General features: G+C 39.6%; 2 protein-coding genes across 2 annotated transcripts; one reads left to right on the forward strand and one right to left on the reverse strand.

Moving 5' to 3' along the window:
• The first annotated feature begins 152 nt into the window (after window positions 1-152).
• On the forward strand, window positions 153-3,371 carry LOC145606787 (sugar transport protein 8-like). The gene is made up of 4 exons (XM_081662617.1): window positions 153-270; window positions 1,140-1,459; window positions 2,001-2,627; window positions 2,856-3,371. Exons 1-4 carry the CDS (start codon window positions 153-155, stop codon window positions 3,291-3,293), a joined length of 1,503 nt encoding a protein of 500 aa, XP_081518743.1. The 3' UTR covers window positions 3,294-3,371.
• Window positions 3,372-4,198: 827 nt separating this feature from the next.
• LOC145606786 (protein SEMI-ROLLED LEAF 2-like) lies at window positions 4,199-16,929 on the reverse strand. The gene is made up of 20 exons (XM_081662616.1): window positions 16,661-16,929; window positions 15,926-16,296; window positions 13,010-13,084; window positions 12,205-12,320; window positions 11,473-11,587; window positions 11,145-11,273; window positions 10,938-10,985; window positions 9,666-9,862; window positions 9,382-9,578; window positions 8,985-9,277; window positions 8,731-8,880; window positions 8,215-8,610; window positions 7,864-8,013; window positions 7,550-7,625; window positions 6,821-6,948; window positions 6,531-6,722; window positions 6,278-6,415; window positions 6,060-6,176; window positions 5,153-5,365; window positions 4,199-4,843 (listed from the first exon to the last, which is right to left on the reverse strand). The coding sequence occupies exons 2-20, from the start codon at window positions 16,070-16,072 to the stop codon at window positions 4,673-4,675; spliced, it is 3,048 nt and encodes a 1,015-aa protein (XP_081518742.1). The 5' UTR covers window positions 16,073-16,296; window positions 16,661-16,929; the 3' UTR covers window positions 4,199-4,672.
• Window positions 16,930-26,474: the final 9,545 nt, after the last annotated feature.

Below are 26,474 nucleotides of genomic sequence, written 5' to 3' on the forward strand. Positions count from 1 at the left end.
CAGGGGGTCCAAACACTAGGGTTACGAGTTACGACCTCTCATCCAGTGAATAAAATAAGTACGAAAAAGTGAAGATTTTCCATTTACCATTTATTTGCCTAGGTAGCATACAAATTGTTTTCGGCGAAATCTTCACCCTAAAGAAAAAAAAAATGGGTACAACAAATAATCTTGATCATTTTCCAGGGAAAATAACTCCATATGTTATAACTTGTTGGTTACTAGCAGCTTGTGGAGGCCTCATGTTTGGTTATGATATCGGCATTTCAGGTAAAATTTATAAAACCCTAAAGATTGTTATTCGTTCGAGTTATTTCTAGTGAAATCATGGACAATAAAAATGTATGATCTTTACACTTTTACGAGTATTTGAGTAATTGCTAATAATATGTAGACTTGTCAAATTGGTAGGTAAATTTTATATAAGATCGGGTATAATTAAGATTAGTATATGATCTCTTTTGGATCACTTGAAAGTTACCTATCATGTTATTTTTACGTGTTATATTTCTAATTTTGAGTGAAAAAATTGTGTAATCTTGGTCGCATTCAGATTGGTAGACTTATATATGCTACAATTAGTCAATTAATTTAACATGCTCATTCTTTTTACAATGATTGTGAATTTTGAATAGTTAATAAATTGTAAAATAATAAATCAATTTTTTTTATCACTAGTAACACACTGATAATCTTGAAATAATAAAAATTTATAGATTGTTTTCTTGTTCGACTTATTTCTAGTAAAATCATGGATACTAAAAATGTATGATCTTTAGTTTAGTACGAGTATTTGAGTAATTGCTAATAATATGTAGAGTTGTCAAATTGTTAGGTAAATTTTGTATAAGATTGGATAAATTTAAGATTAGTAATCAATCGATTTTGGATCACTTGAATGTTACCTATTATGGAGTATCATGTTATTTTTTACGTGTTATATTTCTAATTTTGAGTTAAAAATTGTGTAATTCTTGGTCGAGTTTCAGATGGGTAGACTTATGCTACGTATATTTTAATTAATTATTGATTGTTAAAAGGAAATCAAATTTTTTGATCACTAATAACACACTGATTAATCTTGTATTTAATAGTAACTAAGTGTAATTAAATTAATTATTATTTCAATATAATTGCAGGTGGAGTGACAGGAATGGATGATTTCTTGAAAGAATTCTTCCCAAAAGTGTACCAAAGAAAGCAACATGCTCATGAAAACAACTACTGTAAATTTAACAATCAATATCTTCAGTTATTCACATCATCTTTGTATTTATCAGCACTTGTTTCAAGTTTTCTGGCATCAAAAGTTTGCTCACTTAAAGGAAGAAAGCCTACCATTTTGATTTCTGCTGTGTTTTTCTTAGTGGGTTCTGCATTTAGTGCACTATCTCAGCGTCTATGGATGGTCATCATTGGCCGGGTTTTCATGGGCGTTGGCGTCGGTTTTGGTAATGAGGTGAGTTTAACTACATTTGATGAATATATTGTCGATGTCAGCTAGCTTAGTTGGTAAAGTATTAAGCCTTATTCCGTACATGACAATATGGCATGCATTATATCCAGTATTTGAGAATTTGTAATGAGGTGAGGTTAATTACATTTGATGAAAATATATTGTCGATGTCAGCTAGCTTAGTTGGTAAAGTATCGAGGATTAAATCTAGTTTATAAAAATTTGGTAATGAAGTGAGGTTAATTATATTTGATGAATATATTGTCGGTCTTGTTAATGTCAGCTAGTTTAGTTGGTAAAGTATTGAGCCTAATTCCATACATAACACTATGGCATGTATTAAATCCAATTTATGAGAACTTGGTAATGAGGTGAGGCTAATTACATTTGATGAATATATTGTCGTCTTGTAGATGTCAACTAGCTTAATTGGTAAAGAGCCTTATTCCGTACATGACAACATTAAATTTAGTTTACATCACTGCCCTTTGTGACTCTAGATGTCGATAATCTAATATTGAGCACAATTTTGGTAAATGTGCAGGCAGTACCGTTATTTTTATCCGAAATAGCGCCAATGCAACACAGAGGAGCAGTAAACATTCTCTTCCAACTTCTAGTCACAGTTGGTATACTTATTGCTAACCTTGTCAACTTTGCAACCTTAAGATTACACCCTATAGGATGGAGAATATCCCTTGGATTAGCAGTAATTCCCGCTGTTCTACTGCTGATTGGTGGGATCATCATCACTGAAACTCCTACGAGCTTAATCGAGAGAGACAGGGTTGATGAAGGCCGGAAAGTGCTAAGGAAAATAAGGGGGGTTGACGAAGTTGAGGCCGAGCTTGAACAGATAAGGGAAGCATGTGATCAGGCTAAGTTAGTGAAGCACCCTTACAAGGAGTTAAGGAAGAGGCAGAGTGTACCGCCTCTTGTTATAGGAATTCTGATGCAAGTTTTTCAACAAATGACTGGGATAAATGCAGTCATGTTTTATGCTCCTATTTTGTTTCAAACTGTAGGGTTTAAGAGTAATGGCTCACTTCTTTCTGCTGTGATTATTGGCCTTGTTAATGTGTTTAGTACCTTGGTTTCGGTTTATGGAGTTGATAAGTTTGGAAGAAGGATATTGCTACTTCAAGCTTGTGTTCAAATGTTTGTTAGCCAGGTACTTTCTTTATTCTCAACACTTCAATTTAGCTCCTTTGACTAGATATAAATCATTTGTTTCACAACTTTTACTATAGCAACTACTTTTGCCGAACATGGCCAGAGTTGAGCCTAATTTGTGTATATCTTTTGCTCACCTAAGCTTCGTACTTATTAGTTGAAGAGAATAAGGCCTTAATTACTATATTCAATACTAACAAATTCAATTGGTTGTGATTGGATGCAGACTGCAATCGGAATAATATTGATACTGAAGTTAACAGACACAAATACATTGCCGAAGGGAGCAGCAGTTCTAGTAGTAATACTAACATGCTTGTTTGTGATGTCCTTTGCATGGTCATGGGGTCCTCTAGGATGGCTTATACCAAGTGAAACCTTCCCTATTGAAACCAGAACAGCAGGCTTCGCGTTTGCTGTGAGTTCCAACATGTTATTCACCTTCCTAATTGCTCAAGCCTTTTTATCAATGCTTTGTCACATGAGAGCTTACATCTTCCTCTTCTTCTCCGGGTGGATTGTTGTCATGGGCTTCTTCGTCGTATTCCTCTTGCCTGAGACTAAAGGTGTCCCAATCGATGCTGTTGCTGATCGAGTTTGGAAGAAGCATCCTGTTTGGAAGAGATTCATGGATGAAGATCCTAAGCAAGACAATGAAGCTTAAAACAATTTGATTCCTTATGGGAGTTATGTACAAATTTTCACATTGCAGCTAAAAATACATCATTTTTTTTTTCCTTGGAACTGAAAGACTGCTAAATTTTGTACTTAAAGTGAGTTTCTTTGTGCTATGCTGAGCCTATCTCGAACAAAATATAGTAAGATGCTTTAGGAATATATTTAAGATTTGAAAATTCTAGCCTTCTCTTACTGATTTCAACTTTTCAATTGCACAAATTGGATTGTTTACTTGTACTATGTTGTCTTAAAAATAATAATAAACATAAGTAGAGGTGGCAAATGGGTCGTTCAGATTTGGTATGATTTGGACCATATCTATACATATAATCAACAATGAGTCATTGATTCATACGTGTAATCTTCAAAAATATACATTTTTAATTAGCCAAATCAATCAACATTATTTACGAGTCGGAACCGACCAAAATTCTGTTTTGGTTCGTGCAAGTTTGAAAAGAAAGAAACATGCTAGCTCTACCAAATATAGTGCCAATTAAGTCTCTTAAATCTGTGACAGTGGGGGATTTAGGAAATGAAAGTCTTAACAAGTCCTGTGTATTGGTCACACATTCCATTTTATGGGGTTAACAAGGAAACTAATCCTCTAAATTTGATTAGAAAAAACCAAGGGAAAGTAAAAGAATAGTAAGACGGTAAGAGTACCTTGTAAATAGCAACATGAAGGGGTGTTACCTTTATATTATTCACGAGTTGTATGGCTTGTACCACACTACTAGATACACTAAACAACCATACTTATTTGCTCATTTGGTTGTCGCGCAATCAGTTGTACAACAGAAATTGCTTGGGGGTTTACATCACGAAATCATCTTGCTTGTGCACAAAGATCAAAATACATGCTCAGAGTGAAAAAACAACAAAAAAAAATAAAATAACAAATGGCTTTTTCATCAATGCTCAGCAAATTTACAGTAAGTTCTATTCATAATATACATACAAAAAAATTGATGTCAATACCAATAAAATGATTTTTAGAAAATGTTTCCTTTATACATTGCGGAAACTTTCAGCAGATACAGATGAGACTGTAAAGCTGTACCTGAAATCTACTCTAACCAAAAAAATTCCAGAGGATACAACCTGTTTGCCATATCCCATTGGAACAAAATTGGATAACCCAAAACAAAATTTATAAAAAAATTTAATAAAGAATACAATGAATTTTTGGAATCTAGGACTGACTATTCAAGCTGCTTCAGGAGTAGCTGATAGAATTTTTAGCTACTTCGTGCACAGAACGCCTGCCATATGTGAGACAGACCAAGACGTCAATACCAATTCCAGAAACTATATATATACTGCTCCCTTAGAACATTTCAACTGCCTCTAGTTTATTGATAATCAACAACCAGCAGCTTTCAAGAAGTTGTCGTAAGGGCTTGATGTGGGAAGCTTATAGTGCTGCGGTTGTAAATTGTATTCAGCAGCACATAGCATGGGTACTGGACTGACAGCTGGTAATACGTTGATTGCAGGAGCCATTAAGTTATCATCTTCGAAAGGATTTCCCGTCTGCAACATTTTTCAACTCAGAATAAGAAAAAAATAATTAACAAAGAACACTTCTACTGACTCAGATTGCCAAATTTAACACCAAAAGCAGTCCTATTTCCATTCTGAGATGACAGATTGTTCTGAGCAGCCAAATAATTTAAGTTTTAAACAGTAAAATGGATCATCCCTCCTTCCCTTCTTGGTAACCGGTTCCTTTTTAGTTGTTTGTATTCGTGGGACATTTATGCTATATCAAAATATTCTTCACATATGCAAATATCAAACAATGCAACAATAGACATCTCAAGACTAAATGTATTTGAATACCTGTGAAGGAGATGTAGTCCTGTTTGGTTCGAGATCAGCATGCTGGACACAGAAATTGATTAAGCTTTCTTGTCGCTGGACTGTCATCAAATGGGACATCTTCTGTTGCTTACCCATCATAAGAGCTTCACAGTGGCTGGCCATTTCCTTGTAAGGCAAATCAGGGGCGGTTGAGACAGAAAATCTTCCAACTTGGTGAGCTGAGTCCAGGACCTGAAGGAAAAGGATAAAAAGCACATCAAACGCTTCCATTTAAAAGGCCAAAAAAAAAAAGATTAAATGAGAACTAAGAAAACATCATTCTACTATTATGACATCAGAAAAGACAGTTCTCATTGCAAACAATGCAATTGAAGTTGATCTTAAGCTTGTAAATTTTCATTTATTGCAAATCATTAAGCTCTAAAACACGAATGTGTCAGGGTGAGACAGATGAAAGTCAAAACTATGTTGTATAAAGTTATTGATGAATAATTTTTCTTCCCCCCAATCTGAAATGACTTGGCTAGCATGACCATGGGTGAAAAGGATCACCTTTGATCACCCTGCTTGTGACACTTCAGCGACCCTTTTACACTTAATGACACAGCAAGAAATTACAAACATGAACACAACATACATCCCACCAAAAAAAGTTGATTCGTGAAAACTGATCCAAACATGTGAAGCAAAGCTTTCAATCACCTCCACATTCAAGCCCAAGGGATGATCCAAATACTCGCTACATCATTCACAACAATAAGTTATACATGAGGTTACTAATATGCACAGAAACGATACAAGAATTATCAGCTGCAAAATTTAAAATTACTAAGCTTTATGCCTTAATCTATTCAATCTATCTTTTGAAAATCCTAGTCACAGTGATCTTGAAAACACTTTTTAGTAGAAAGAGTGAGTAACATACTGATTCTAGAAGTTGGTTGACACTCAAGAGACTGCCATTCTCCAAGGTCAATAATAACTCTTGCTTAGGATTCTTATCAAGCAAAGAATCATCATCTATTGTAAAGAGTGGAATAATCTGAACAAGCAAAAACAATAACAAATTAGTTCTGAGGTTAATAGCAGAAGCTGTATCAATGTTTAGCAAATAATTACAACCCAACTCTGCAGATTTATTACTTCATCATGGCAAACACTCTGTCGAGGATCTACTTCGTATATTTTGGACGGGTTATCAAACATCTGGGCTCCAAGAGGACACACATCATCTGGCAAAAATTCACTAAGCAATTGCTCCCTTACAGTGCATATTTCAGCCTGAATAAAGGAGAAACAAGTTGTAAGTATGTTGCAAAAAATAGCAAAAAGTTTCACTGGCATACAAAGATCAAGATTCTTCATATGTTATCTTTCATCTTGACAATTAACTTACATCTTTAATCTTTTCAAGACTTCTAATGATCTCAGCAGCAAAGGATTCCCTGGTTTGATCCTCTGTGATTATAATTTCGGATAGAAATCTTGAAGCAGAATTATCATCCTCTTTACACCCAAATCCTATAGTGGCATTCTTATTAACAGCCTGCAATTTGCTATCTCCAACCAAAGACAAAAATGGATCAACCTGAAAAGGATAAAAAGCACATCATAAACTTCCATTTAAAGGCAAAAAAAACGAGTAAATGAGAGCTAAGAAAACATCATTCTACTACTATGACATACCATTTTTTTGTTCAGTGTTGCCTTGGCACACGAGACAAGAGACTGGATATCATAAGCTTTAGCAGAAAAAATTATCATTACTGTGGCCAAGGTGAAGAGTGATCGACGACGCGACGGTGGCAGAGGCCCTATATCAAAAATGGAATATATCAGGTGTGTATAAAATCCCTTCTATATTATTTCTTCCACTGACAACTTGACAAGTTGCATTATAAAATACAATAATCAGCAAGAGCATAGTAACTCCCATTTACACATATGTTGTTCTCCCCCCCACCCTGCACACCCCCCAACCCCCACCCCCCTCTCTTCCCGCCTCTCTCCCTCTCCCTCTCTCTCTCTCTCTCTCTCTCTCTCCCTCCCTCTCTCTCTCTCTCTCTCTCTCTCTCTCTCTCTCCCCCCCCCCCTCCCTCCCTCCCTCCCTCTCTCTCTCTCTCTCTCTCTCTCTCTCTCTCCCTCTCTCTCTCCCTCTCTCTCTCTCAGAGAAATGCATGCTCAAACACGGGAATAAATGCATGCTCAAACACGGGAATAAAGGCCACTTTTAGTCTTTAATTTTACATCCCTCTTTCACCAACTCAATAGTTGCAGAAAAGTAGTGAGTTAGAAAGGGAAGCAGCAAAACAAGAAATTTTTTAATTAAACATCTATGCCAAATCCTAAGCTGTATCAGCAAAATAAAAATCTGGTATTGAATTCTCAGAAGAATATAATATTGAAAATTTATACCTCCTTCTGCAAGAGAAATGCCTCTCAAGGAAAATGAAAGCTGAAAGCTTCGAACAAGTGCCTCTTGGCTAGAACTCTACAACTCAGACAAGGTTAAACAGCAGCTTCAGAACAAAAGCAATATAATAAAGAGCTTGTAAAACTAGCAACATGAAAGTATTCGGTATTACTGAGAACAAGAGCAATGTGCTTGACACTCAAATCAGCAAGTAATAAGATTCAAGGAAAATTTAAACAAATTGATAGAAGATTTACAATTATGGGTAAAAGGAAAAAGTGTATTGATAAAAGAGAACTATAAATTAGGAAATCACCTTGGCACGAGAAAACAGCAAAACCAGGCTGTATGTATGTGCAATTGCCTCAAAGTTTTCTGGTGTATTTTCAGGAGAGATTGATTGCGCCCAAATTGATGACAAAAGGAGGATGATTTGTCTACTACTCAGCCTGAGCGAACTTCCTCCCTATATTAGTAAAATGAAACAATTATCATATATAAATACAAAACAATCAACTAAATTTGATTTATACTTATTCTGCCTTTTTGAAAGCTGTATTTAAAAGAACTATCTTGCAAGCAGATACACAAGTTCCTCGGGTATAGTTCAATACTTCAGTACAGAAAGGCATGAGAAAAGTGGAAAGATTTCAAAGACAGAACCTACCACTTCCTTGTTTAAGCTGTTTGGAGAACCCTCCTCTATGGGTACATGCACTAGATTCTTAATACTAGATGCTCGACTGTAGGATGACTTCAGTCTATTGAACATCCCGACATTTATGTTTCCCCCCTCAAAAGGAATGTTCTCTTTGCTTCCTGATCTTTCCTTACGTAATTTTTCAAACAGGGCAGCTGAGGATGAAAACACTGAGACAGTTCTAGAAAGTGACCTCGGAACATGAGCACCTTTCCCGGACATAGGCACAGCTGAATATTGACGAGGAGCCACTGAAGATGGCACAAGAACAACAGAAAATATACGGTGAGCCATAATCCTAGTTTCATGATCTCGGTGGACCATTGCTGGGAGCAATTGGTGAAATAGAGCCTCTGGAAATGCCTACAGAAATGAGAAAATAATGAAGTTGGAATTTGGAGATTGAAGATGGACAAAATAATCTACGTAGTAAAAAAATCAACGAACTAAATAAACAGCATGAAAACCAGTAGTTTCTCTTGCCTTGTTCTGATATGATACATTTGGCAAAGAAGCTACAATTTGTGCAGTCCGAAACACAGCTGCAATTGTGGTCCTGGCTATAACAGTGATACTAGAAATATTTTCTAGCATGCCAGCCATTATATCAAGAATAGGACCAGCATCTCCAACCTTATAACAAAATTTAAGACATCAAATTCCTCAGAAAAGAAACAAACACTAATGTTCAATAAAAAAAAAAAACCGTTAGAATTCAAAAAATAAGGGGATGATACCTTGTGGGCTAGCTGCGTGAGACACTCATCCACTAACTCTTTGAACCTTCTATTAAATTTGATAACCTCAGTACCAAGGTTGGAATCATCAACTGAACTGTGGATACTTCTGCGCAAATGTCTCATAACATCACTTACTGCACCAAGCAAAGAAACAGAAGGCTCAACCTCAGCTTGCTCAGCCAGGGTGGTGGTCACCTCCACAATGTCCAGCTGCATCTCAAGCTGTTTGAGTACATTTTTATGATCCAGATGCTTTACCAGTATTGACAATAAAAAGTGTGAACTATGACCTGGGAAAATGGTTCCATTAAGGAGGTTGTGATCAATACATCACCTCAAGGTGACTAGAAAAAGGAAGAGAAATATTTCAACTATAATTAAGAATGCCATTTACCTAAGGTTTCCATAACTGCCTGCATATCTGTCAAAACAGGACAAGCAACCCCATGTGTCAGAGACCACAGATTCCCATTGTCAAAATACCGGAACAAAGATTCCAAAACACGTCTTGTGGTGGTGGCTTCCTTGCCTAGTTTAGCCATGTTATGCAGGCAAACCCTGGACCAAAAACCAGGGTTCTTGGCAACCTCCCTGCAGAAGGATTAAGATAGCATGTAAATGACAGTTACCGCCATAAGAAAGACTAGAAAAACAGGGGAATATGTGCACAATAATTACTCTGCCACATTTAATTCGCCCTTAGAATTTATGATTCCCCCCCAAGTAGGAATCCTTGACATATCAAGTGAAGCAATGACATGACCCTCGTCATTCTGCACTTCTTGCACCCATCTACCGTTAGATCCCTGCTTGTCAGTATCATCTGCTGTATTCTGCTGAGGAGTGGCATAGTTTTCCAAGACTACTGATACCACCTGTTTAGAAAAAAAGGATATGTTTTACAACAATTATTGCTAATACAACCATCCATATTGCTGGTAATGCATGTCGGGAAAATCAAGCTGGGACGGGTATTCCAGACATAACCCGATGACCAGTGTAACAGCAAACGTATGCAAAATATAAATAGAAAATGTTCTCCACATTCCTAAGGGAGGTGTAAGTCACAAGTGTCAGAAATAAAATACCTAGGGTAGTGCAAGAATTAGGTTAAAGTGTTAAACTATAACATTGAGAACAATTAAAGAAAAATTGCACCAACAGCCCAACTTGGGGAGGTGGAGGGGTCTACCTAAAGAAGCCACGCACTCCCACATGACTTATAAAGTGTTAAAAAGGTTAAAATAATAGGAAGTGTTAATAGCCAATGGGGGAGATAAAGGAGAGAGTAGCAAAATGCCCTCAAAAAAGTTGAATGTTTGACAGGTAATAGACCTAACAGGTTAAAATGTTAAATTGGACTGCTTTAGAAAGACACTTTCAAAGTTAGGACTATTTCCAATTAATCGATAGTAGGGATTGAATATGTCAGTTATTAATTTTGAACAGCTGAAAAAAGTAATTGTGTAACTAATATTGCTGTCAAATGCTGGTGATAGTAGTAATATGCAACCATACACTAGAGCAGCCAAGGAAGTTTAAAGACAGTAAAAAAAAGCACTAATCAAACAATTTCATAAATGACCTAAAGAGTTCAAACAACATCTAATCAAGGCAAAGGTATCTGCTAACATAGGAAATCCCAGGCTTCAAGCTTTAAGCAAAGTACAGGTTCCATTTCTACCTTCAGTTTCACAAAGGCATTTACTACCAGAAGCTATGGACATGTCCAAAATATACGCTAAAAATAATGAGAGATGAAAGCCGTTAGGCAACGAGAAAAATCACTAAGCATAAAAAATACATTCCATATATCTCTTAAATCCCTTAAGCTATCACAGCATTCAAATTATTTGTAATTAAAAGAGTAAAAGCCAAAATAAAATAGGCAACAAGACCAAGAGACCAGAAGGTTAAATGAGCACAAAAATAAAAACAGTATCTGCTTACATTATCAAACTCAGCTAGCATATGGGAATGTTCACCCATGAACCAGATCTGCAAAAATCACAAGCATGCAATTTAGAACCATCACAGAAGAAGCAATATTATTGTCCCTTTAAAAGAAAAATAAGCAAAGAGCTATATCAACAGTTGTAACTAAAAATATCATCATAAGCAGGAGAAATAATCATTAAATAAAAATAGTGCTATCACCATAGAAGAAAGAGTTTGCAGTCCAGATGCTCGAAGACGAAATCCCCTCTCATCTTCCCCAATTTCTTGAGCTAGCAGACACAGTTTGGGAATAAAGTCTTCTAAGTTAAAGATGTAAGTCCCATCCTTCTGAAACACAGGAACCAACGAAAAGGAAGCTAGCATCAAAATGAAGCTTGACATAGAGAGTTTTTATGAAAAAATGAAGCTAGCATAAGAAAAATGGAATAAAAATTTTACTGGTATATAGCATTAAGAATTTCAAAGAATTCAGGTGATTGGTAAACAACAAGCACCTAGCAATAAAATAAATATTTATAGTACACACCTGATTATTTACAAACACAAAAAGAGCTTGGCATCCTATAACTCGCAATTCATCCTGTCCTGTTTGATCCAGCAAAATGTGCATGATGCTTAGCAAACTGCTTGCAAACAAAGGCCTGGAAAGTATGAAAGGAAAAAGAACACTGAGGGTGGGAATAATAAAAATAAACTTAATCAACGCGACATCCATCTTTTTCAAGTTACTTGAAGATAAAATCACAACATATTCTTCTATCTAGCCTATACTAATGAAAAACAGTTATTTTCCTCAATACTCAATGTGAAGTTCTGAATAATGAAATTAAATTATACATGTGAAAATAAATTGTATGCAAAAAAAAGTATTCCAAAAATAGGATGATATGCATCCCTGCTTTAAATCATAAAAAGAGGCCCATGATGAGGTATTAAATAAATCAATTTTTTACAGTTCATTTAAATTTTAAAAAAAATAATAAAAAAAAAAAACATAAAACAATCATATCCAAGTGTAAACATCCAATTTGCTTCACATGATCACCAACTGTCAAAGGTACTTTTGTAATTGAGATAAAATAATTCGACTACAGTACAATGGTCCTAAGTGCCCGTTGAGAGAAAGAGACAGAGGGAGAGAGATACAGACTTCAAATACCAAGCATTCAAATTCTCAGTAACCGTTAGTAGATACATCAAGCATTTGAATTCCTAGTAGTGCAATTGATATACAAAACAAAGAAATTAGACAACTTACATTTGATCTTTACAAGTCACCAATAACCTTCGGTAAATACACATGACAGTTTTCACAGCATTGAAATTCTGGTTACGCAATTCCTTGTAACACCGTTGCTCAAGATTATTGGTGATCTGACAAACAGAATGCAACAAAAACAGTGCAATTCTTCACTAACACAAGACATCAGCTATAATTAAATAGATTTAAGGGATGAGAAAGTGATTGAAAATGTCAAACTTATGGTATTCAATAAGGCTAAAATGACATTTGGAGTAGTATATTACAGAAATGAGGAGACTTAAGCGAACATAATTCTTTCACGGCAGCACAAATAATTGAGAAGATCTTCTCAGGCTCTCAACATAACGCAAAGAAAAAACTAGGTCACAAAGAGGACCACATGTCTCCATCATATGCAATCATAAGTGTCAAAAAGAAACAAAAAATCGAAACTAAGCACCTCCACCTAACCATCATGTTGGCTGTATATAATTAGCAAACTATCTTGATGAAGACCAGGATACTGATAAGCTAAATTGTATAAATCTCAGAATTGGTTGGCTACCCGCATTAGGCATTACTTTATTTAACTATTGTTGAATATGGCCACAATAGACAGCTAGAATACTAAAGTAGCAAAAAGCATGGCCTTTCAAGCACAACCCAGGTGCACATAGGAGGGGGAGGGGGAAGTGAAATTTTCCTGAAAGTATCCACAATAGACAGCTAGAATACTAAAGTAGCAAAAAGCATGGCCTTTCAAGCACAACCCAGGTGCACATAGGAGGGGGAGGGGGAAGTGAAATTTTCCTGAAAGTACCTTTGGGACACGCAGGGGATTTTTTGCAGCATAATCACAAAGCTTTCCAATCATCCGATCATTTGGTTCTTCATCCTGTCAAAAGAAGTATCGAACATGGTTTAGAAGAGCAGAAAGTACATAACTACAAATGTTTCTATTATCATATAAACAAAAGACAGAAATGATATAACTACAAGGATGGAGCACATAGGTGAACAGTTCAAAGGAATTGCAAGTGCATGAAAGAAACAAATAGCCGTGGTCACGCTAAAAGCCTGTTCAAAGAAAGCATAAAGAATATTATTTGACCAAAAAAGATCAAAGCATGACAATGCAATTTAAAGTCATCTAGGTTGTATACCAATTTTCTAAATGAGAGATATAAGGATTGTGAGTGTGCAGTGAAAAAAAGATGCAGAGATTGAAATAAATAGATAGAAACAGAAATAAGGCAAGATAAGTTATGAATATGGGACCCAATTTAAAATCTCACGAATGACAAGCCCTTGAAAATCCACTATATGTAGAAATAGGAGAGTACAAAAACTCTATAGTATTAGGGGTGAGTAATAAACTTACAGCTCTCACTTTTAAAAGAACAAACTCACTAAGGAGTCGTACAAACTCTACAAAGAGAAATAATGAATTTAGAGATTGTGTATAAGGAGCACACGAGGATTGTGCTTTGAGGATTGTAGCCTAGGAGGATTTAAGGATTGTATAGGTGGATTGCTTCCCATAAGTTGCCCAACATCTCAAATTTATAGTGAATTTATTCGGACAAATGGTTTCAACTATTGATGTCAGTGAGTTGATCTTGTATAGAAACATCTACATAAAGAGCAAAATTCCTCAAACATGTAGTTATTTATGAACCAACTTGAATAGAGAGCAAAATTCTAATTTTTATTCTAGATATAGTAATTGAATGAATTATAAGGAACTTGGACCACAATCCAACAAGAAGTGATGTAAAATCCATTATTGAACATGTACACATATATTCCACACAATATCTAGCAGCATACTTTTTTGCACGGTCACTATGTCAGTTACAGAAGACATATTGACCCTTTTATTTCAGCTAAATTAATGCAGTTCTGCAGTTTGTTTAAAAAAATAAAGGAAAAAAAAAAACTATTTGCACTCCTCAGTCCTCACAGTCCACCCTATAAGGCGCTAAAGTACCATGAATAAAAACACATTTATAGTTCTTCTCTAAGCGCTTATAAGGAGTGACAAACTGACAATAGTTGTCTTTTCTGCATGAAATTCTGTAGTTGTAGTTAAGATAATGAACTGCATTGAAGAAGTCAGACTATGAAAAAAAGATAGCTAGGTGACAGGTGACGGGAAAGTTGACAGGTGACAGGTGACAGGTACATGCAATCACATTGTGATAAACATAACACATAACCATTGACCAGTATCAACACAATTGTACAAATAAATGACAATATTTTACCTTCCTGTATTCCAAGATGCATTTGGGATATCTCGAAAATTCAAATATAAATGACAAAAAATTACAGTGTAAATGTACATGTTTTGATTGGTATGGTTAGTTTGTGTAAACATGAAACAAGAAGTTTATTGCTACGGTGGAAAAAAAATGGAGGCTTTCCTAAACCAGGACAATTTGTAGAAGAGCCTAATTCCCATCAGAAGGACATATGTGATATAAATCAACAATGTTGAGTGTCAAGCAAGAAGAAACAAAATACGTGTCACATTGTGGACTTGGTAGAAATACAGAGGTGTAGGACAGACCTAAGAAACGAATAGTGACTCGGTCGAATTGCAAAGGTGTAGAAGAGACCAAAGCAATCAACAGATGGTACTCAAAAATGATTAACAACTATTTAGCTACTATCAAAATTTCTATCAGGGATAACAAGTATCTTGGTCAGCAAACAAGCATTACAAAATCTGAATATAGATCTTGACGAGTATAAGCACATGTTTAATCATAATCAAAGGTCCAGATGAATGACTACTAACCAAGTGCCATTTTTTGAGCTAGCTAAGGATGATAGGCCTTTCACTTTCCCATATGAAAATATTTTTCTGTGGTGGTTCAAATTGATTAGAGACCATTTAATAATCCATGATTCAATTAGGATGACCACTATGGTATAAGATGGTTCATTGATTGACTATAAGTTCATGATTTAAATGGTGTATGTACTCTACATAAAAGGTATATATTGTCGATTTGTTACAGTGGTAAAAGTGGATTTGTACTTTAGCTTAAATCAATGTAATTGGAGCTTCTCATTTTATCGAAATGATTTGTACTCATACAAGAATTTGTACTCATACATGGGTAAAGGCACTAGACACTTCATTTTGGACAATGAATGGTTAAAACTTCATAAAATAGCTGAGGCACTAGGACACAATGTTGTCGAATTACTCTGATATGAGTTTTAGTAACATATGTGTGTATAAAATAGGTACAACCGTACAAGTATAGGTATACACAAAGAGACTTCTTACACCCTAAGTTCTATAGTATGGCGGTCATCAATATACATCAACATGATCAGTCCGATTTCATGCAAGCTGAGATGGGCTCATTGCATGAGAGTTGCAAACTCGTACCTAAGACATTGGTGGATTATCAAAACAAAAAGAGTGACAGGCTAAAGAAAGTGATACCAAATCTTCAACACACAATGATGAATATTCTTTCAAACAACAAATAAAATAAGAAATTGACCTGACCTACTAATAATTAATGTACTCATATTTCCAACTCATACCATCAAGATGAAGAGCTACACACCACTGCGATATATATCAATGTTGAACATAACAATTTCAGTACAAAATACGCAATAACACAATTTGTAACAATAAGTACATCTGAATTGAAATCAAAGGCCACAGAAAAACAAAAGCTTAAACAATCATATAATGCCATAAGCTAACCTGGGTTTTGGGAAAAATATCTGCAATGAATTTCTTGTACCTCTTCACAGGCTGCCTCGACCTTGTCCGTAGACCGGGGCAGAAGAAACAAAGACTTCCACATGCTGGCAAAACTTGCCTTGATATTACTCCAGATACAACACTCATTTTTTTTTTATTTTTTTTTTTTCCAAAATTCAACTATATTTACAGTTTACAACCTTCAACGAAGGTAAATTGATAAAAAGAAACCCCAAAAAACAAATTCAAAAGAATGTATTTTTCTTTCTATCTCTTTGTATCATCAATCAAGAATCATCCGAAATTCCCAGAAAAAATTGAATAAAACCCCCAGAAATCAAATTGGGTAGCTCTTTCTCTCCGGAACCAGCCTACATTCAACAGAATTATGAATCATATCATTAAAATCACAACAATTCAATTCCATCATCTAGGTCACATTAAATTTCATCAATAATTTTCACCAACCATCCAAAATTGCATTTAATTGGGAATCATCAATAAAATTAACAATTCTAACAAAATTGGGTCAGAAATGCATTAAATTAATAATTTCTTATGTGGGTCAATACAATTTAGGCTCAAAAAAATTGAAAATTTCTCAAAAATGCATTAAATTAAGATTTTCTCATATGGGTCAATATCATTTCTAGCTCAAAAAAATGAAAAAAAAAAAAATTCCCAAAAAATTGCAAAAAAAATTGAAATTAATCAAAAATAAATAAATAAATATACCTCTGGATCGTTGCTTAAGGAAGCAGAGAACCGAGGCTGGAAAAACCGTCAAGAGTATTCAAAGTTACAGCAAATTACAGGCATTCCTCACCTGCGAAATTTATGATCTCCCTCTCACCATTTTTCCTCTTTCTTTCTTTTTTTATATAAAATTAAGTTTATAAAATCAATTCAATTAAATTAATTAATAAAATTATGCCTAAATTATAAATTTTGCAAAAAAAAAAAAAAATAGAAACTTCTTAATTCTTCATTCTCTTTGATATGAAGGCGATCAAAATTTTCCAACGGTTAGTCTTTTGTACAGGAAAATTGTGGATTAATTTTTACAAAAAATGCCAATTTTTATTTTCAACCGTTGGATTGTATTTTTGTTGTTGTATTTAGGATTTTTTTTAATGGAAAAGTGGGGTCTTGTTTTTGCAAAGTGGCTAATGTCAATTTAACGACTCCTAATATTGTCGTTTTCATACTCTGGTCAACGTTTCACTTTCATGCTTGATATTTTTCATTTTTACCTTCTTTTATTTTTCATTTCTTTTATCTTTCATTGATGCATGCCGCATAATGAGTCAGCTTACTAGCATTTTTATCGATTAGGATTAATAATCTTTCCTATTTTAAACGATTAAATTACTTAAATACGATGTCTTTTTGTAGATTTAACATTGTTTCGGATGAAAACAATGGGACCTTGCCGAAGGTCCAATGAGGTGGTGAAGACTGGGCTCGATCCAAGTGATGATGGACCGAGGGTTTCCTGCACAGCAAGCACACGTAAACTAGCCTCGGGGGTGTTGCCGAGGAAGGCCCCTCCGATGCTAAAGTCAGTACAATGTGTAGAGAGAAAGCTATGCAAGAGAATTAATTGCTTGAGGCTTTTTTGTGTTGTTAGAAAAATGACACATTGATGGCTTTTATACCTTGGCATATATGAGAGATGTGGGCCTGGACCCAATTGACTTGCCTTTGAGAGCTGGTCTTGACTTTAGCATGGGCTGGAGAGTTGAACCTTGACCTTGGGCTTTGGATTGGATCATTTAATGACTAGGCCCAATTGGACTAAATTGGACCCATACAACTTGCCCCCCAGACCCGATTTGGAAGAATGACGGGTCGGGTTTGATTAACCAGAAAAAGGAGGGAAGTAAATGATTTAATTAATCCAAGGATTTGAATTTAAACCGCAATTAGTGAAACGATGACGGTTAAATGGATAATGGAGGAAGTTGGACGGATAATGGGTCATCAGATTGCGGGAAACGTGCTTAACGGTTACTTAATGAGGAATTAAAGAGCAATTTTAAGCGTGAACCTCTTAAAATTCCCATTTCTGGAAATAAAACCAAAAGATACGCACTCTTTCCTCATTTCTTCACCCACACAAAATTGAACCCCGCACGAGAACCCTCGAATCCGTATCGAAACTTCGCTGAATCCCCGAGAAATAAGCTTAGAAACCGAAATTCATCATTCCGAACCAGTAGATCGGCGAATTCTGCTTCAGATTAAGGTAATTTTCTCTGATTTTTGATTGATTTTCTTCAGATTTGAACTCCTTCCCCCTTTTCTTTCGATTTTCTTCGAAACTTTAATGGCGAGAGGAGTTAGAGGTAGAGCCCGTGCTCCTAGAAGAGCAAGGCCGATCCCAGATCCTCGGAATAGGACTGGGACATGGAACGGACAAGCTGTATCCGAACCTGCCGAAGGAATTAGGGCAACTCCGATCTCGTCGGCGCCTCCTGAAGGGACGGAGGGTCCGAGCACTTCCGGGAAGGACGAAGTGGTTCCTGCTGTTCTTTGGGACGTTCTCCCCGGGTATCAGGAGTGGGAGGATCCCGAGGTTGCCTCGGCTATGATAAAGAATGCCCCATACTCCTGGTGGATATTGGAAGCCGAAAAGTATCGGTTCGCTGAACAAGTTGAGTTGCACTACGGCATAATGGAGGCCGATGGATATTGGTGCCGAATGCCTGATGCATCTGATAGAATCCATCGTCCGCCCCCGGGGTATGTAGGGGTGTACCTTAGGCAGCTTCAGTATGGGCTGAGGTTCCCCTTGGACTTATTTGTCCGAGATTTGCTGATACATTACAAGGTCTCCTTGTGTCAGCTAACTCCTGTCAGCATCCGAAGGGTGATGACATACCTCTGGGTCTGCAAGTTCATGAAATATAATCCCAACTTGCACTGTTTTAAGAAGATCCACAAGCTGGTGCCGAACGTCCAGAGTGGACATGGGAACCATGGTCCTGGGTGGTTTAGAATCGAGTCTCGGCAAGGACATCTGACAATGTGGCCGAATGATTCTTCGGACAAGGACTGGAGAGGCCAGTGGATTTGGGTTAGGGCGCCCACAGATCCTGACCATCCCCATGTCTTCAGTGCGCCGAGATATCTCTCCAACCCTGACCCAGAAATGCTCAGTCTGGGCCCCTTAGAGAACGATGGCCGAGGTGATTGCAACCTCGAGCAGGCCAACATTTTCGGGAAGGTTGAGAACCCATCTGGAAGGGGTCGTCTGAAGACCATTCCAGCAACTTGGCTCCCTGATAACCACTACATCTTTCAGGAGCACATGCTTGCTGCTGTCGGCCTCAGCCGAAAGTTCAGAGATGGTAAGCTGTTTCGGCTGAGGCTGAAGCCCTTTACTTTATTTTACTGCTTTTGCACTTTGTTCGCCACTTTGACGTTGTTGAACTAACTCGTGCTCATTTTCTTTGTGCAGTGCTGAACGAGGTCACTGCCAAGATCGACTACGATCGTCTCGGCGTTGACCAAGCACGAAACATCTTGGACCGAGCTCCTTCTATTACTCCGTCCGAGGATCGTCCTGTCCATCTAGGCCCTACCCACTTCCTGATCGAGTCTTCAGACCACTATTTGCGGCAAAAGCCTTGGTGGAAGAAGAGAGATCCTTGGGGTCAGCTTTTGAACGAAGAGCTCGAAGCTGCTCGTACTGCCGAAGAGGTTGCACGAGCTGCTGAAGTTTTGGAAGGAGGAGAAGGGTCCTCCCAAGCTGCTGAAGCGGAAGCAGCAGCGGAGGCAGCCGAAAAGGAGGACGAGGCTTTGCTGGAGACCTCGGTGAGTTTATGCCTAGCTTTTTGGCTTCAGCAAAATTTTTCTTTTTTTTTTTTTTTTTTTTTTTTTTTTTTTTTTACTCACACCTTTCTTGCCCCCCCTGTTTTTTGCAGTCCGAAGGGAGCAAACAACAGAGAGAAGGAAAAGCTCCTGCTCGTCCCGAAGACTCCGAAGACTCTGAGATGGACGAGCAGCCCCTTCGGAAAAGGAGGAGACGGATGGCCATCATCGGCCCTCACGACTTCCCAACGGGGCCGAGGCCCGCCGGAATAATCATCAGGGAGCCTGAGGAAGGCGGTGAACAGCCGAGGGCTCCCCCACCACCACCACAATCCCCACCGCAAACCCCTCCCCCACCTCCTGAGGTGGAGGTGGACCAGAAGACTCCCGATCCGAAGGGAGGGGTCCCAGCTGAGGGGATGGCTGATAGTGCCGCAGGGCACAAGGCTGAAAGCGCTGAGAAGCCCACTGCTGAGGGTTTCTCAGCTGACATAGCTAGAGAGGTTGAGGCTCTCGTCCTCAAACCTGAAGGGGAAGCAGAAGTCATCGTCATCGACTCTGCTGAAAAGGAAGAGAAGACCGCTGAAGAAGAAGGTGCTGAACCTCAAAGGGTTCAGGAAGTTCCTGAGTCTTCTTTTCCCTCCTTCCAGACGCTGCATTCTGCAGACATGGGGTTCTCGGCCCCCCGAATTCCAATTCCAGATCATATCTGGGACACCATATGGGGTCAGAACCGAGAAGGTGCAGAAGTCTACTTCGGCAATTTTGCTGGGATGTCCGAAGTAGACAGGGCAAGGGCCTGGTCGCTGAAGGCCACTGCTGGGATAGGGGAATCCAGCAGATCTGTCCCAGACCCTGCAAGGATGAATCAGCTGCTGATGATGCAGGTAAATTCTTACACTTGCCCTTATTTTTCTATCTAGTTCTTCAGCTTGAAGTCTTTTGTTTTTTTTGAGTTGTGCCTTTGCTTTTCAGTTTGTGCACAATCAGACTCTCACTGTAGAGCTGATAGATTCCCTACAAGATAGGGTTGATGAGGCTGAGCATGCCCGGAAGGTGGCTCTTGAAGAGCTGAAGCTTGCCAAGCTGAAGCAGGCAGCAGCCGAAGAAAAGCAGAAGGAAGGAGAAGAATATGAGAGGAAGGCCGCTGAAGCCCTCCAGACCTTCTGCACTGCCATGGAAGAGGAGGTTTTTCCCCCGCTGATAGAAGGGGAGAACTTCCTCCGAGACCACTTGGGAGTGGACGTCACTAAATTCAAGGCTGTCATTGAAAGCCGAATCAGGGACGGAGTTACTGCACAAGCTGAGGTGCAGCAAAGATTAGAAGCTTCGGAAGCCAGTAGAATGGCTGCTGAAGAAAAGCTCCAGGCCCAGAACGTCCAACTCTCAGAAGTTGCTGCTGATGCTGATGCTGAGAGAGCCAGGCTTCAAGAGGCTGAGGATCAGCTAAGGGCCAAAAATGATGAGCTGGCTCAGCTGAAGGCCAAAACTTCAGAGGTTCAGCAAGAGCTGAACAAGCAGAAAAGTGCTTCCTCCAAGCTCGCTGAAGAGCTGAATCAATCCAAGAAAAGCTTGGAGGAGGTACAGAAGAAGCTGGCAGATGCTGAGGCCCTGCTCAAGACCCGTATTTATACTCAAGAAGAGTATGAGATGGGATTCACGAACGGGCTCAGGGTGTGCCGAAGACTCTGTCTCCATGCTGAGCCAAATCTGGACTGGTCCAAGTGTGCTGAGTGGATCCAGAATTCAGAAGATCCCCACATGAAGTTCCCAACTCCGGCCGAAGCTGAGATTCTTGCAGCTGAGGAAGCTGAGGAAGAAGCAGAGAGGGAACTCGAAGAGAGGGAGGCTCAGCAGGGTGCGCGGCCTGCTTCATCTGCTGCTGGGGCTGAAGCCAGCATTGCCGATCAGTCTGATTCTCAGGCTGAAGCATAGGAAATCGGGCAGTCGTCTTCAGAATCTTGCGGTTCATCGTGCGCTCAACTTTAGACTTGCCGCTCCTGAATTATTTTTTTGCCTTGTATCCTTTTGCTTCAGCTTGCCTTGATGTACAAACTGCTTTATTGCTTTTGCGTGTACCTCGGCAGCTGTTATTTTCCGTTTGTGGACGGCTGCCGATATTTTATCTGAACATCTGAATTTGTAGCTCATTTTCTGAGCATTGTTCTCATTAATCTGATGCTTTTTCTTCAACTGCTCTGTCTTATTTTGAATGCTTTACTCTTTCTGAATTTGAGAAATTGTAGCAAAATTTGCAAAGTACAAAGCTTTCAGCTGAAGACTTTGCTGAAGATGAACTTGCACTGACAGTGCTCCTTGCCCTCCCAGTAATCTGAAGATCCCAGTCTTTGGATTACTGAGTTGGATTTGAGATCTCAGCCGAAGCTGAACAAAAATGGATATCTAAGACACAGGGCCAACCGAAGGCAATGTCTCAGACAATGGCCCTCTGGGATACAAGGCTCAGTTAAGGCAGTATCCCAGATTTGTCCATAGAGTCTTTGAGGAACAAGTCTTACTGAAGTTGATCCTCAGCTGAAAGACCAGATTTCCTTAATAAGACAAATTTATCAGCAGTTCCAAGCTGGACTGAAATAAAAAACTTTAATGGTTGATGTTATGCTTGATTTCCTGTCTATCTATAAAAATGAATATCTGAAACACAAGGCCAACTGAAGGCAATGTCTCAGATAATGGCTTTCTGGGATACGGGGCTCAGTTAAGGCAATATCCCAGATTTGTCCATGGACTCAATGTCTTTGGAGAACAAGTCTTACTGAAGTTGAACTTCAGCTGAAAGACCAGGGTTCTTTAAAAAGACGAGCTTGTCAGCAATCTGAAACCCAGTTAGCCGAAGGCGAAGGTCTCAGACAAGGCTGAATAAAAGCCCTTAAAGAGTAGATAGCCAAATGAAAACTTGAAAGCATAAAATGTTGAAAATTATTGTTGAAATGGTGGCTCCGAGGCCTTTCATTAATAATTCAAAATGTACTTACAAAGATTTTTTTTTTCGCCCCGAAGGGTTTACACATGGTATTTCTTAAGTACATCGGCGTTCCAATGATTTTTCAGCTCAGTTCCGTCCAACTGCCGAAGTCGGTATGTCCCTGGCTGAAGCTCATCATAAATTTCGTAAGGTCCCTCCCATGCAGCGGAGAGTTTCCCATGAATTCGGCTTTTTTGAACTGCAGCAGCATTCCGAAGAACAAGGTCTCCAATTCTGAGAGGCCTTGCGTGGACCCTTCGGTTGTAAAATTTGCTGATTCTCTGCTTATAAGCAGCCATTCTGTCTCGGGCTGAGTCCCTCACTTCGTCGAGGAAATCAAGGGATTCCTTCATAAGTTGTTCGTTCTCAGCCGAGAAATGGTGCACTCTTAAGCTTTCAGAGCCGATTTCCACTGGCAGAACGGCTTCGGCGCCATACACCAGCTCAAAAGGTGAACAGCCCGTTGCCTCTTTTTCAGTTGTCCGAAGTGACCAGAGGGTTCCTGGAAGCTCCTCTATCCACTTGGACTTTTGATCTTCAACCCTTTTCTTCAAAGCGTTGAGGATTTGCTTATTTGCAGCTTCGGCTTGGCCATTACTTTGTGGATGACACACTGCCGAATATGCCAATTTGATGCCGAATTGATCTGTGTACCGCCTCAGCGGTAGGTTATCAAATTGCCTCCCATGATCAAAGACAAAAACCTTCGGAATACCAAAGCGAGTAATAATATTCCGCCAGATAAATTTCCTGACGGTTTGCTCTGTGATATTCGAGGCTGCTTCAGCCTCAATCCATTTGCTGAAATAGTCAATGCCGACTATTAACCATCTTTTTTGGTAGGGTGCATCTGGAAAAGGTCCCAAAATATCCAGCCCCCACTGGGCAAATGGGAGCGGATTGAGGATCGGCTGAAGGTCTCTAGCTGGCTGATGGATGACTGGTGCGAATTTTTGACATTTCTCACATTTTCTGACCAGCTCCTTAGCGTCTGAGATCATGGTGGGCCAGTAATATCCGGCCCTCAAAGCCTTATGGGCTAGGGTCCTTCCCCCGATGTGGTTTCCACAGATGCCGAGGTGAATTTCCCGAAGGATGTAATCTGCATCTGTTGGTCCCACGCATTTCAGCAACGGCGCTGAGAAGGATTTTTTCAGAAGCTCTCCTCTGAAGACGATGAACCTTGAGCTAGTTCTCCTCAGTTTGGAGGCCAAAATTCTGTCTTCGGGAATTTCTCCCCGAAGCTTGAAAGCTAGGATGGGATCCATCCAGCTAGGTTCTGGGTCGACGCAACACACTTCAGGTGCTTCGTCGACACTTCTTTCTCGGCGCACTTCCACATACACGGATCTGTTCAGCTCAGTAAGAGTTGAACTGGCAAGTTTGGAGAGTGCGTCGGCCTGAGCATTCTGACCCCTTGGGATCAGCTGAACTTCAAAAGTTCTCAGTTTCGCAATAGTTGCTTTGATCTTTGCGAGATAGGCTACCATTGAGGGCTCTTTGGCCTCGTATTCGCCTCGGATCTGATTTGCGACCAACTGAGAGTCTGTCTTTAGACAGACATGATCGGCTTCCAATGAGATGCACAATTCTAGGCCGGCGATTGCTGCCTCATATTCAGCTTCATTATTCGAAGACTTGAAAGAAAATTTGAGTGCATACTCAAAAGATTTGCCTTCGGGAGAGGTTATAACTACCCCTGCCCCCGAACCATTTACGGTGGAGGATCCATCCGTGAAAACGGTCCAGATTTTATTTTCATCGTCTAACGTCTCTTGGTACGAGCATTCGGCCAAGAAGTCCGCTAGAGCTTGAGCCTTGATGGCTGTTCTCGGCTGGTAGCTGATGCTGAACTCAGTGAGTTCAAAAGCCCATTTGGCCAATCTACCGGATTTTTCGACTTTGCCGAGAACTTTTTCCAGCGGTTGATCAGTTAAGACCACTATCTGATGGCAATCAAAATAGGGCCTCAGCTTCCGAGCAGCTACTACCACTGCGAAGGCAACTTTTTCAAGCAGAGGGTAGCGAGTCTCGGCATCCGTCAGAGTGTGACTGACGAAGTAGATCGGTTGCTGAATTTTATTTTCTTCCCTCAGCAGCACTGCACTGATGGTAGCTGGGCTAACAGCCACGTACAGGTATAAAGTTTCTCCCTCCACTGGACTAGCCAGAGTTGGGAGCTGAGCCAGATGCTCTCGAAGTTGCTGAAAGGCTTTTCTTTGCTCTTCTTCCCAAACGAGCTCCTTTGTTTTTGGGAGTTTCAGGGCTTTGAAGAGAGGTAACCCCTTGTCCGAAGCTCTAGAAATGAACCTCGAGAGAGCTGCCATTCTTCCGGTGAGCCGCTGAACGTCCCTTTTTGTTTTTGGCTCGGGAAGATCTAGAGCTGCTTTGACTTTGGAGGGATTGGCATCAATCCCCCTTTTGCTGACCATGAATCCCAGGAATTTTCCTGACTTCACGCCGAAGACACACTTCTTCGGATTCAGCTTCATCTGATGCTTTCTTAAGGTGGCGAAGGTTTCGGCCAGGTCATTAACATGGTCCTCAGATTTTTTGCTTTTGACGATTGAATCGTCCACATAGACTTCCATGTTTCGGCCCTTTTGATCGGCGAAAACCTGATCCACCAGCCTTTGATAAGTTGCCCCCGCATTTTTCAATCCGAAGGGCATCATTTTGTAATTGTACACCCCGGCGTTCGTGACGAATGCCGTCTTTGCTCGGTCGTCGGGGTGCATAAAGATCTGATGATACCCCGAGAATGCGTCCATGAAACTAAGCAAGGCGTGGCCACTTGTCGCGTCGACTAGCTGATCGATTCTCGGCAAGGGATAAAAGTCCTTCGGACAAGCCTTATTTAGGTCCGTGAAGTCAACGCACATTCTCCAGGTACCATTAGCCTTCTGAACCATCACCACATTTGCCAGCCATTCTGGATACTGACAAGGTTCGATGAAACCTGCATCCAGTAACTTTTTGACTTCGGCTGCGATGTCTCGGTTCTTATTTGCGGAGTAGTTCCGCTTCTTTTGCTTAACTGGCCGACACGTTGGGTCGACGTTAAGCTTATGGGAGATGAGGTCTGGACTTATCCCGGGCATATCAGCTGCCGAGAAAGCAAACACATCTCTGTTGTCCCGGAGGAGCTGAATAAGTTCACAACGGGTGTTCGGATCAAGGTCCATCCCGATTGCTACACATTTGTCGGCATCTCCTTCGGACAACTCGACCGTTTCGGTCTGCTGGTCTAGCTCCATTGAAGCGGGGCCAGACTCTTCGTTATCTGGCCTGCTGTCTATGTCAGCAGGTGTCCCAGACTTTTTCTTCGGCTGGCTCTCTGAGTCTTTCGGCTCAGATGAAGAGCTTGCCTTTTCTTTTTCTGACCCTTTTTCTTTGGGTACAGAACCTTGTGCCGAAGCACTTAGGCCTTTCGGCTTCTTCGTGCTCGGCTCTTTTTCTTTTTCTTTCTCCTCCTCATCCTCATCATCGCTTTCTGGGCGACTAGTGGATGGCTTGAGGTAGTTGCACCTTCGGGCTTCCTTTTGGCTGCCCTGGATCCTTTCGGGGAAGCCGGCGTCTGAAACGTAAATCATCAGCTGATGATAGGTTGAGACAACCCCTTGGATCTCGTGAATTATGGGTCTCCCCAAGATCACGTTGTATACTGAAGGAGCATCGATGACCAGAAATTCGGTCATGACATTCCTAGCTGCTTCGTCGCAGCCGATAGTGACAGGAAGTAGGACC

The sequence above is a fragment of the Chenopodium album genome, chromosome 23 (assembly GCF_948465745.1).
Source record: "Chenopodium album chromosome 23, dcCheAlbu1.1, whole genome shotgun sequence".
Lineage (NCBI taxonomy): Eukaryota > Viridiplantae > Streptophyta > Magnoliopsida > Caryophyllales > Amaranthaceae > Chenopodium > Chenopodium album.

Coding starts and splice junctions, on each gene's coding strand:
- LOC145606787 (XM_081662617.1), top strand. CDS start 153: ATGGGTACAACAAATAATCTTGATCATTTTCCAGGGAAAATAACTCCA. Junction 271..1,139: donor TTATGATATCGGCATTTCAG/GTAAAATTTATA, acceptor ATATAATTGCAG/GTGGAGTGACAGGAATGGAT. Junction 2,628..2,855: donor TTCAAATGTTTGTTAGCCAG/GTACTTTCTTTA, acceptor GATTGGATGCAG/ACTGCAATCGGAATAATATT.
- LOC145606786 (XM_081662616.1), bottom strand. CDS start 16,072: ATGAGTGTTGTATCTGGAGTAATATCAAGGCAAGTTTTGCCAGCATGT. Junction 10,986..11,144: donor TGCAAACTCTTTCTTCTATG/GTGATAGCACTA, acceptor TGATTTTTGCAG/ATCTGGTTCATGGGTGAACA. Junction 6,177..6,277: donor AGAGTGTTTGCCATGATGAA/GTAATAAATCTG, acceptor TTGCTTGTTCAG/ATTATTCCACTCTTTACAAT.